At 40.5% G+C, this 13,158-nt stretch overlaps 1 protein-coding gene across 19 annotated transcripts in view; it reads left to right on the forward strand.

Annotated features, from left to right (window-relative positions):
- The first annotated feature begins 776 nt into the window (after window positions 1–776).
- Window positions 777–13,158, forward strand: part of stxbp5b (syntaxin binding protein 5b (tomosyn)) — a 38,861-nt gene continuing 26,479 nt past the window's right edge. For 11 of the 19 annotated variants that reach the window (XM_031309967.2, XM_035994683.1, XM_035994682.1 and 8 more), the window contains exons 1-6: window positions 778–1,273; window positions 2,947–3,044; window positions 7,194–7,275; window positions 8,403–8,503; window positions 10,259–10,393; window positions 11,944–12,007. In XM_031309967.2, coding sequence (XP_031165827.1) covers window positions 1,130–1,273; window positions 2,947–3,044; window positions 7,194–7,275; window positions 8,403–8,503; window positions 10,259–10,393; window positions 11,944–12,007 — 624 coding nt within the window. In that variant the 5' untranslated portion in view covers window positions 778–1,129. Of the gene's footprint in view, window positions 1,274–2,946; window positions 3,045–7,193; window positions 7,276–8,402; window positions 8,504–10,258; window positions 10,394–11,943; window positions 12,008–13,158 lie in introns of all 19 variants that reach the window. The other 8 variants (XM_035994676.1, XM_035994677.1, XM_035994678.1 and 5 more) reach the window with 2 other exon arrangements.

The following is a 13,158-nucleotide window of genomic DNA, read 5'->3' on the forward strand; positions in this document are numbered from 1 at the left end:
CTCAGCCAGCAGGGGGCCACACACCACACACATCACGAACTAAAAGTGATCTTTAGGTTCCCTAATTTAAATGTTTTCAAATGAATATTGGTACAGTGTTCAGTTACATTCATAGTAACAACAACATTTTTTGGTTATTTTCACTAAATATTTGGGAATTTAGGGTTGCTGACATGGTTTTCATGTACTTTTTGTATTTGTACTTTACATTAAAATGTGTGACACTGTGTAGATTAGTTATTTTATTTTATTTATTTATTTAGTTGTTGCGAGCTATAAGATGTGGGTAGAAGGAGTTATCCATTAAAATATAAAGGTGCAAAAAAAAAAAAAAAAATAGAGCCACTCATTTTATTTCCATTTCGACAGCCACGTTTGTTTGTTTTTTTTACATTCGACAGAATGAACATTATTTCTTAGCACATTTGACAGTCCATTTTAATAAAAATATATATATATATATATATATATATATATATATATATATATATATATATATATATATATATATATATATAAGATATAGGCTACCTCAATTAAAAGTAGCCTACCTGTACTCCACTGGCAGCTCATATGTTGGGTAACGAGGTAACGATTTCTAAAAGATATTAAAATAGATGGCCTGTGAAGTCATCACCTTTGTTAACAGCAATCAAAATACAAAACACATTTCTGGTTAAAACGTTTGTTAGCTAAACAAAATCCCATCGAGGTCACAGAATCCACTGTAACACCGGACCCAGCATCCGGGTGACAGCAGAGCGCAGACTCAATCCCCGCTGCAGTTCACTGCGTTTCCGTAGCCGTAGTTTGCTACCCGCTGAGCCCAGACCGGGGAAACAGCTCACGGAAACGATTGATCCCGATCGAATAACGTCAAAGCTGGCAACATTTAATGGCGGATTAACACTGATATCGGAAAGGACTCGCTAAATCAATGTTCGTAACTCGGGTGCTTTTGGAGAGTGCGCTGGCAACACCCTCCGTAACATGTGAGATGTATAGCAACAGAAATATATTAACTGTGCGTTATTTCGGCTAACTAGCTAGCAGCTACCCCCCTCTCTATCCAATTTATGGTAGCTCGCTTGATCTGTTTTCTCAACCGTCGCGTCTGTACCGGAGTAAAATGAAGAAGTTTAACATTAGGAAGGTGCTAGACGGCTTGACAGCGGCTTCTTCTTCCTCCTCCGCAACTGCCCAGCCGGGTACTCCCAGGGAAAACGATGTTATCCAGGAGACTCTCCAGTCGGAGCATTTTCAGCTTTGCAAGGTGGGTTACGTTAATAGCAGCTTACATTAACGGACTGTTTCTGCACACTGCCAGTCAGATGACAGCGGCGTGACTCTTATCAGCACTGTTCATTGGAATGAAAATGACATGTACGCACTTAAAACCAGAAATGTAGTCTATATATAAAAGTACAAGTTATAACTGGACACATTAATAGGGAATTTATCTTGTTATTGACTGCCGTGCTTGGCTGTGCCCATGGTTGTACAGTATGCAGGCTGTCTGTCATAGCACCATGGCTGTTTGCATCGCACTGAATCGTCGCCTCAAGTCACTGTTTCTCATCTTTTAATGTAAGTTACCTAGCTTTGACTAAGAAGGGAAGACCATTAAACAATAAGTTCACATTGCTTTCAAGTATATACAACACTCGCATGCACATTGGCAGCTTTTTTGGCTGGTGCCCACTGGACGAGGACAAAATCCACATTGTGTAAAAATAAGTTTTAGTTCAGCTCAAGAGTTCAATCTGAGTTTGACAAATTAAGTGGATATCTTTCAGTGCTACAGTCTTTTTAGTATAACATTTCCTATTTGTGTTTTGTTGGACAATGATGACTTGCTGAGGGAAGAGGTGCTTGGTATTATAGTAAAAAGACTCTGGTAGATACCTACTGTTAGTTCAGCTTTACTTTTGCATGCATTTACACTGCACAGGACTGTCAATTTGTTATTTATCACTAACATCTCTTGAGGGCTGGTGTAGACAGGAGGAGTGATTACAGCAACCAACTCTTTCTGTAAACATGTTTTAAAGCAGACTTTAAAAAAATGTGAACCGCCCTATCCTTTAAATCCTAGCCTCACTGGCCAACACACATGATTTCCCAAACTCATTTTTAATCATGCACGGTTTAATAATCTAGCCCGTTAGATCTGTCTGGAAAGGCTTTGCCTGCGTGGATTGTGTTGCACATATTGGAGAGCCAGCCCACCTGCTCCTGCCCCGGCTGGGAGCAGCACGGGTCAGGTCCCTAGGTTACAGGGCCAAGGCATTACCTGTTATGTAATACTGCTGCAAGCTGCACAGAGCTTATGGATGGCTGGGCAAGGTTTGTAACGCGAAACAATTGAGTTATAGATGCCTGATGAGGATAACATTTTGGTGGCTGGGGGACTGCAAGATCCTGGTAATGAAGTGCACCCCCAAGGCTGAAAATGTGAGCCTTAGGATGGATAAAATTAATTTATTACTGCTGTTTTACAGGATTGAGCCTGCACGCGTATCAGGCTGATATCAGAAACATATTCCAGTCCCCATTTGCACTAATGTGTATGCTTTAACTCATTTATTTTGATGACTAAGACTAATTTTCCACATTAAATGGATTACATTTCTAGGAGATTATTTTATTTTAATACGTAGCAGTGGTGTGACGATTTCGTTCTTCTGTTTCTCTGTAACTATTTCTGATTTTACATGTACTTTCTTTATATTGTATGATATGTGTTTTTATTCTTGGTTTCGATGTTAAGCACTTTGGATACCTGCTGGTTGCTGTAAAGTGCTATATAAATAAAGTTTGATTGATTGATTGATTGATTATGGTAATGTTTTTTTTTTTTTCTCTCAAGTAAAGCCAGTTTGACTGTGTAGCAGATGATTGATTAGCTAACTCTAGGTCTAATATAAATTCTGCTCTTTCCTGCAGACTGTGCGCCATGGCTTCCCATATCAACCATCCTCAATGGCTTTTGACCCCGTCCAGAAAATCTTGGCCGTCGGGACTCAGAGTGGAGCTTTGAGGCTGTATCCTTTTTTTTTTTTTTTTTTTTCCGAGAGCCACACAAGGAAAGTAAAGCTTGGATGATTCCAGTGAATTTTCAACATCCTCTACTCCCTTGTGCACACACACACACACACACACACACACACACACACACACACACACACACACTCGCACAAACAATACACACCAGACCCGTGTCTAACTTCCTGACATCCTTTTTACAAATGTCATATGGCCAAGTCACCATTCAGCATTTCACAAAGTCTGGGGAATTTAGAGATTAAGTGACCTGTCTTTGCCTCCTGTCATCCAACAAAACAAATATAAAAATCCAAAGCGCACAGAGCTAAGTGCAGAGCTCAGAGGTAGACACTAGCTAGGATGTGTTTTTGTGCAGCCAGCAACAGCAGCCTCCTTCTCCTGGAGCACCCAGGCTCATTAGTGGCTTCTCTGCAGTAGCATGAACAGCTCCTCTGCCATATGCCGAGGAGCCAACCTCATCAACTGTGCTGCCCAGTCTGTGCCAGGATGTCACTTCATATGTGCTGTAAACATCACTGGACTTGCACAACACACACACAATCAAGCTGCTACAGTGCTATGTGGCCCCCTCGGGCAGCTGGGAGTCAGTTTTGTGTTTGTGTTTGTATTCAAGGATATCAATTTGTTTTCACAGCTAACGAAGCAACTTCCATGAGTCACAGCAACAAAACCGCCCCTGGATTACAGACTATTAAACACTGCAATGTGATATTCTGGTCATGTCCAGGTTATACTGTTTACAACTTGCCTTCAGTGTTGGCCTACAGTATTCATGTATATTCAGGTTTCCCTTTGTGCTGATATCTTGCGTGTGTGGCCCATCTGCTTTATTGAGATTTCCATTCGTAGTGCCTCCGTCCGCGTCTTTATCCACTCTCCAGATTAAGAGAGCATTGTGTTTACAGGGTAACTCCTAGAGAGCACACACTGCTTCCATGTTGTCCTAATGTGCAAGGTGGAGCTGATGGGATTACTGTCATTCAGGCAATAGGTCCATTTATCAAAAGACAGGCTGTATCGATCCACCTCATTGCCCCCGGAGTTTGGAAGCGCTGCCACAGCTCAGTAGACATAAGCTCAATGACGTGTCTACAAGCAATAAATGTCTGTTTTTACAAGATCTGTCTGTACTACAGTGTTTTAATCAGCGTGTTACTGTAGACCGTCCCCTGCTCCTTCTAATATACGTGCTTTTACATTTTGACCACTACAAAACAGAGCAGCTCTGGGTTTGTTGTTGGAGCCAAAGTAAAATGGCAATTAAAAATAGAATTTGACCCACGTGGCAATGGAGGCAGTACATTTGTTGAACTTATAAACAGGGAAAGTTCAAGTTTGTGCAAAATGGAATGAACATTGTGTTTTTGTTCAAAATACTCGCGCAGCTGACTTGTCATGCGAGAAGTCAGAAGCTTGTTTAGATCAGCTTCCATTGCAGAAATACTGGAAACGATCAGCCCACTAGCCTGTAGCTTCCTCTTCTTTTGGTTTCTACAATGCTGTAACCTAGACTTTAAGAAGGCTTTAAGGCTGCAAAGAACAGTTTGTCTTTCTTCATTCGTCAGTTCACGTGATTAAGATAACTTCCTGTCTTGATGATTATCAGGTGAAGATGCTGAAATGCTGTGGTGAACCATGTTGGTTTACCCAATGGGGAGGTGTTGATGTTCAAGGGTGGGGGGCATTGAAATCATGTTACCATCAATCATGATAAGTAAAAAATGCAGTGCAGTAATTTTCTCTAATATAGAGAACTCAAAAGACAGTTAATAATAATACAAATTCATGATAAATATTGCATGTGATACATGGAATGTAAAGTGTTTTTCACTAATCTGCAGATTATTTTCTAGATTAATCGTTTGATCTTTTTTTTTTTTTTTTTACAATTTCCCCAAATTGGTCTATTGATATAACCTGTTTCGTCCAACCAATAGCCCAAAACCCAAAGCTATTCAGTTATTTATCAGTTTCAGCTCTAAAGGTATGATTTCATATAAAACTGCAAATCAGTTGAATCATCGCATGACCAAAAGATGATGACAGGAGCTATTATCTGAACATTTTGTTTCCCTCACAGTGAGATATCAAACTAAGTCACAGTTGACTGGTGTGACTCAGCTTCCTGTTAGTAAAATCCTGTAGTTAAATCCTAGAAGCATATGTTCTGCCGATAAAATGAAGTAAAGAAGGGAAAACGGGTAGTGTAGTCTAAAACATTCTCAGTTGACAGACCATATAGTTTGTACCTGTGGCTTACATACATGATCATAGTATTAGTATAATCATTTTGATCATGTAGTGTGGAAGGAAGTACCAACAGAATGCTCTACTTGCTCACCACAGTGAGACATTCTTAATTTCCTGCTAGCCTAGAAAGTTGCACCATTAAGCTACATTGCATCATAATCCGTTCAGACACCTGTATGTTTCCATACATTGATAAGTTAATGCACACAGACAAATAAACAGTAATAGCACCTTGAGTTACCAGTTACAAGGCTGTTGAAGTGATTCTACTTGATGTTAGAAATATGAATACACAGTGTTACATATTAACATTTGTGCTCTTTAGACTACTGCTCTGTTCTCATTTATGCATGACCAGAGGCTATGAAACATACTTAATGACTCTTCCTCCATTGTGGACCTGTAGAGACATGACATCCATTAATAATTCCGACAAATGCACAGAACTTAGGGGGCCAGGAGCTAAAACTAGACAGAAAGGTCACAGGTTGAATGTGAGTTTAGTTGGCAACAGCCTTCGACTGGCGCCCGCTCAAAGTCTGTTTGCCTCCATCCTTCTGCACAAGTGATGCCCCACTGTTGAGCCTGTCTCCTGTAACCCCACCTTAGTTTGTTCAAGGCGCTGAGGGATTGTTTGGTCACAGTTTGCTTAATCCTGTTCAGACATTATGCTGTGTCAGTTCAAAACAGACTCAGGTAGTGCACACAACTGTCCGTCTTTGGAGCTTTTCTCCAGCATGATCGATTTCAATTCAATTTTATTTATAGTATCACATCATAACAAGAGTTATCTCAAGACACTTTACAGATAGAGTAGGTCTAGACCACACTCTATAATTTACAAAGACCCAACAATTCCAGTAATTCTCGGCTGGTGAGGAAAACTTCCTTTTAGGGAGAAACCTCGGACAGACCCAGGCTCTTGGTCGGCGGTGTCTGACGGTGCTGGTTGGGGGTGTGATGAACAGTGGCAATAATAGTCACAATAAAGATAATGAAACTATGACTAGAAATAGGAGTTGTAATAGTTCATGGTGTAGCAGGGCACTGCAGGGCATTACAAGGTGTAGCAGGGCACTGCAGGGCAATGCCCTGATCACATTAGGAGTTGTGGCCAATTCGTCTCTGTGTGGAGATTCTCCCTATGATTAGAGCTTGTGCTGCTTCCTTGTTTTGTGCTGGTGTGCATGATTGGTGCACATACTATGTGTCTGTGAACGTCATTACAGGCTGGTTGAAATAGACACGCTTTTTCCTCATTATGCTCCTCATTTCTGTGCCGCTTGTGAAAGTATTTGGAAGTGTTTGTGGGATGCAGTACAGTCCTGGTGCCTACCTGGTGCTCCACTCTGGCCACATTCTCCCTTTTGCCATACATGCAATCATTTCAGTTCCTCTTTTAGTTCACACACAGTTCATATTTAGGCCTGACATTGTTGCCTGATGGGTGGGCCAGCTGTTTTTGAATGCCCAGATTTAGCAGGCGGTGATTCTCTGACCTGAACTAAACAGTCCAATAGAGAGAGGTGAGGGTTAAGTTTATCATGCTGCCGTCATACTGGCTGACGCATGTGAAGAAATTAAGGCAGACGGGGCCCGCTGATTTGATTTGTGACTCACTAGTTTGTTATGCTTCGTGTTCTTGCCAGTCCCTGTTTAGGCATGCAAATGATGAATAAAAAAGCCAAATTATATTTAGTTAAAAAAACGAAGAGCTTGGGAAACATTTTGTGTAAAAAAACCACCTACTGAAGGCTGGAAATGATTTAAGAAAGTACTTATTCAAACACATTGTTCAGCATTAATGTATCATATAATCTACATTATGTTTGACAGGGTTTTTTTGTCCAGTTTTCCTTGACTGAGCTGACATTTAGCTTTGGCCGTGCGGGTGTGGAGTGCTACTGTCAGCATGAGAGCGGTGCGGCTGTCATCCAGCTCCAGTTCCTGATCAACGAGGTTTGTTGTCAGTACCTGTTTGGTTTCCACTCCACCTTCTCCTCACCCCTTCACTACAGGTCTGTCCACTGTGGCCTGCATCTGTCACAGGCACTGGTGCTTATTCCATGTTTGTAGGCCATTAGTCTGGCATTGCCAAACCTTCCTCCACACCGCTGCGGAGGAGGGTCTGGCTAGTCCACACAGCAATCTGTGATGGGAGAAAAAAGTGCTCTGGTTTATTGGCATTTCTTTAAAACCAATCACAATCGTCTTGGGTGGCGCCAAGCGCGGAGAGATAGTCTAGCTAGCTGTCTGGATTTACCCTGCAGAGATCTGAGGAGCAGTTAACCATAGTCCTCAGAAATCCACCAGAGTTTAAAATTCTAAAACAAAGAAAGCAGAAGGTGAAAAATGAGGGACATCCGGCGGAACCTCCAGCGGCACCCGAACAATCGCATAAAATGAAACGTTGTCGATATAGATTAGTAGGCAGTAGTGGAAGAAGTTTTCAGATCCTCTACTTAAGTAAAAGTACTAACACCACACTGTAAAAAATCTCTGTTACAAGTAAGAGTCCTGCATTGAAAATGTTACTTAAGTAAAAGTAAGTATCATCAGGAAAATGTACTTAAAGTATTAAAAGTTGTCAATGCAGAAAAATCCTCCCATTTTAGAAATTGGAAATGATCCAAACAGTTCTGTCAATCAACTAAATGTTTAATCAGCTAATCTTTTCAGCTGGACTTGTAGACCGTTATATTGTTGGGTAGATTAATTTATAATTAAACATATTTTATAAACTACATGTGTTTTGTGTGCAGAAATCTTAATCTGTAAAGTAACTAGTAACTAAAGCTGTCAGATGAATGTAGTGCAGTAGAAGTAGAAAGTGGCATGAAAAGAAAAGACTCAAGTAAAGTAAAAGTACCTCAAATTTGTAAAAAGTACAGTACTTGAGTGAACGTATTTAGTTACATTCCACCACTGCTAGTAGGCCATGAATCTCCTCTAGTTGTATGAACTGTGCTTTAAGCCAACACTCTGATTAACCAGTATTGCTAGTCTATAATGCCCTGTTAATTGTGTACTTATGATACAACCATATTAAACAGCCAGCACCTGCCTGTTTCTGACCCTCCCCACAGGGGGCGCTAGTGAGTGCCTTAGCTGATGACAGCATCCACCTGTGGAACCTGAGGCAAAAAATCCCTGCAGTCCTACATTCTCTCAAGTTCAACAGGGAGAGGTACAGTAACTCCTTCTTTCCGCTTCTCTGTTTGCAGTGATGCTGCATCTGTCACTCAGTAAAGTGTGAGCACAATTTGGAAACAGTCCTCACAGCTGGCCACATGCTTCTCTGTGTATAATTAGCAGTGTCGTTGCCATTAGTCTTCGAAAAATAAAATAATGCGTCAGTGTCATCTTGCGGTTCATGAGGTCAAGGTAAAAATACTCATGACATTTCTGGGAATTTATCTGTGGCTGTGAAAGTTCTTCTACTCTAATCTATCCATTGACCATTATTTGTTGGCCGTTTTCTTATTAAAGTTTAAAATTTCAAACTTCAAAGCAGCCTCAATCGATATTTTTTTACATTGACAATGAATCAAATGACTTCACGCGAAGTGTAAGGTGTAACTTTAACGAGGAACCCACAGGGAATTATTACCCAACACTTCAGTTGCCTTCAGTTCCTCAGAGCTTTTTTAGCCCCTTTTTAGCTCACTGTTTTTGTTTTCTGGCCTGCAAATTCTGCTCTCATCAACCCTGTTTCCAGGAGCAGCAGGCAGCTGTTTTCAGCAAAAAATAGTAACATATATTACAATGATAATATTTAGTTATGTTTTAAAATCAACAATTATGATAAGTGCTTTACAAAAACAAAACTATACAGAAATAATTTTAGGTCATATAAGAAAACAATGAGCAAGACACGTTAAATAAATGCCAGTATACAGTAGGGGTGTGCAAAAAAATCGATTCACATTCGAATCGCGATTGAAGCTCTACCGATTCAAAATCGATTCATAGAATTCCAAAAATCGATTCATATTTTTTAATTTTTTGTTTTGTTTAAATTGTATGTCTACTGCAATCACATGGGAAAAGTAACTACATTTACATACTGTGAATCGTTTTTTTAATCGAGAATTGTTTTTGAATCGAATCTTGAGCCTGAAAATCGATATCGAATCGAAACGTGACTTTTTCTGAATCGTGCACCCCTAGTATACAGACTAATAAAATACCAGTATAAACCTACACTGTAGCTGTACTGTATGCTACCTGTTCAGCATCAAACTGCACATAAAGTTAACAGCTAAATGCCTCTTTTTCATGAGTCGGTGGAGACCAAAACGGAGCTAAAAGGAAAATGAATATTGGGCTTAAATGAATCAAGTGGCGGAAAATATCACTTTAAATGAATGCTTGTGTTGTTTGTGTCAATCACTATGACAACTTTGTAAGGTGATAATATGTCAAATGTTGTGTTTTTCAGTTATTTTCTTTGCCACCATGTGGTCAGCACAATCAAGTCATGCTGCTTTTATTTCTGAAAACTTTAGGTTAATCAGTTTTTATAATATAGAAAGACAAGGAAAGAAAACATTAGTCATTCAAGTTTAGTAAAAAGAAATCATATGAAATATCCCCTGGGAGGTCACAGCTAATGTGTGGACAGATAAACAGTCAAGCACACTGAACAGTTAACAACCGCCCGGTCCATTTAACACTGTAAATGTGGTGTAAGACTGAATGTTTCTTCCTACCACTTGAGAAAAGACCGCAGTGTTTACTCCGCTATATCTCCCCATTGATCTATATTTAGTCTGACTTCATTAGTGTGTCACAGAGCAAGACCTTTATAATTAAATCTTAGTCACTCGCTACTCCTTCCAGTAGGAGCAGCGTGATTAGGGACAACGGTGACTCTTTGTCGGGATCGAGTCATGAGATAATGAAAAGCCTGGTTGTGATGGATCCTGTTCTCCTCTTGCAGAATCACATACTGCCACCTGCCCTTCCAGAGCAAGTGGCTTTACATTGGCACAGAAAGAGGAAACATCCACATTGTCAACGTGGAGTCCTTCACTCTCTCAGGCTACGTCATCATGTGGAACAAAGCCATCGAACTGTGAGTCTGTTTTGCACAACTGTCTTTTTTTTTTCTCCTTGACTCTCTGACCGTTTGCACATCTTCCTTGTGAAATTGTGTGAGTTGACACTCGACCAGGAAACTCTGAAATGCAAAGAAATGAGCTTGCAGATACAGCGTGTCCTGTAAGCTTAGAATACTGCAGCCCTGATCAGTGTGAGGGCATTATGGAGGTGGTTAATGTGCCATGCCAGAACTTGCTGTTGAGACTTCTGGAGGTGTTTGCTGACTGATTTACCAGAACATCTGTTGAAGAAGAAGGAACATCAAGTGCCCACTAAATAACCCCATTGACTTACCCTGTGTCACCCACTCCCCTGTGTAAACACCCACTTTAAGGATCACAAGAATGTTACATCACATCCTGCTGCTCGTGAAATCTGATTAATTGGTGTTCAACTCCCAGATCTAAAACAGCAAAGCAAGCCAGCGGTGACAGGAAATGGTTTTTACCTCTGCGACTGTGACAATGATTAAAGAAAAGAGCACTTAGCTGTGGTGTGAAGTTTAAAACATAATATCCAGTCATTTCCTTGTAGAAGAAGTTGTCCGATCTCTCATCGAAATGTCTTTTCAACGCACTTGGCGCTTCGCAGTTCGTTGTCTCTGCAAACTTGTGGATTGTCATTCTAGGTGTCCTGCAGTGGCCAGAAACAGCCTGTGTTCTTAATGATCATATTTAGTATTGTAGTGGAAAGTGAGCCCACTCAAACTCGTTATTGTGTTCTACCTACCCCTTCAGTCAGTTAAAATCTATGTGGGAGATATTACATTTAAATAGTTATTTTCAATTTTCAAATAGTTATTTTTTTAAAACATACCGTATACATATTTTGTGCTCATTATATATTAAAGCAGTCCTTTATATTGATGGTGTATCATGTGGTGATTACAGTCCGTCCCTTCCTTTTATTCACTGCTACATCTCTGACTGTATCGACTCATCAGCAGCAATGAGATCATTAGCCACTGGAGCCAGACCACATTCAGAGGCAGCAACACTTTCTTTAGGCCAGGCCTACGCTTCCTCAGTGCCCCTTGCTCAGTTGCCACGGTGATGCTGTCTCCACACACTATAATCTCTCATAGACCCTCATGTGACCCTGCTCTCTCTCTCTCTCTCTCTCTCTCTCTCTCTCTCTCTCTCTCTCTCTCTCTCTCTCTCTCTCTCTCTCTCTCTCTCTCTCTCTCTCCCCCTCTATTTGTCTCTCATATGTCATGTCTCTCTCTCCTGTGCACTGATGCACATTTTCATCTCATATCCTTGCTCTGTTTCTTTGTGCACAACCAAAGATCTGGCTTTTATTCTTCTTCTTTTTTTTTTTTTACTTTTGCATGTCTTCCTAATTGCCTTCATATCTTTATCTCCCTCTAAAAGCTAGACAGTACATTTCAGACAGCATTTATCAGATACATTTTACTTTAATTAAGTGTACATCATGTCAGTCTGCAGAACACAAATATTCTTGAATTTACACACACTCTCTCTGTGTCTTCTCGTTTCTCTTCTGTCCCTAAAACTTGCACAGATCCACCAAAACACACCCAGGGCCTGTTGTGCACATCAGTGATAACCCCATGGATGAAGGAAAGGTAACTGATAGTTGACCACTGCATAGCCTGAGGAACGGAAATAAAATTTGTATAACATGTCAGTACAGCTTGTGCAGCAACAATGGAGAGTGATAGCAGAACATTTTACAGCTATTTAAAATGTCAATGGTAAACTGCAGGTTTCTGTCTCAAAATCAAAGAGAAAAGGTTTCTTGCGGGGCTAATCGTTTACAGATTACCTTCCACAATGTTACACAGACTAAATCCTGGCAGAAGAGATGGAGCTACAGAGAGATACAGTGGCTTCAATAGTCTTCTAAGTGAGGGATGTGGCAATGACCATAAGCACGCCCTACTAGTGTTCATCAAGATTATTTTTAGGGCATTTCCTGGCCTTTACCGACAGGACAGTCGAAGAAACAAAAGGAGAGAGAGAGGGGGGGGGGATTGACATGCAGCAAAGGGCTGCAGGTCGGAGTCAAACCTGGGCCCGCCGCGTCGAGGAGCAAACCTCCATATATGGGCACCCGCTCTACCAACTGAGCTATCCGGGCACCCGTTCATAAAATACCTTTAATTTGTGAAATGCCCATTAATGACTGAATGCAGGTGGATACTGCTTATTTGAATGTTTTTGAAAGATATTTTTATGTTATTTACTTGAACATTTGCTTTTAATATCACAAAGTATCAATCAATAATTGTTTAATAATGGGGACTGCCTCTGTGGCCGAGTTGGCTCAGTGGGTAGAGCAGGCGCACTTATATTGAGAGGTTTAAGCCTCGACGCAGAGGTCCGGGGTTCGACTCCGACCTGTGACGATTTCCTGCATGTCTTCTCCCCCTCTCTCCCCTTTCTCACCTAGCTGTCCTGTCAAAAATTAAAGGTGGAAAAAGCCCAAAAAAATGATCTTTCAAAAAATAAATAATGGGGACTGCCTCTATACTGTCAGCTGTCTGATAAAGGTGAAAATGTACATAGTAAGTCATTAATGAGTCGTTACTTACTACGTGTTAGGAATTTGTCCATTTCTTCTATAATTAGTACCAAATTACATACTTCTTTTTCAAGAAAATGTTCTAGGAATGATTGAGAAATTATGAGTAAAATATTGTTGTCGTGTTAACTCCAGGCTGAGTGATATATGTGCAGAATGTTGTTTCTCAGCTGAGCTGCTTCTCTTGTTATT

Source organism: Sander lucioperca, chromosome 18 (genome assembly GCF_008315115.2).
Source record: "Sander lucioperca isolate FBNREF2018 chromosome 18, SLUC_FBN_1.2, whole genome shotgun sequence".
Classification (NCBI taxonomy): Eukaryota; Metazoa; Chordata; class Actinopteri; order Perciformes; family Percidae; genus Sander; species Sander lucioperca.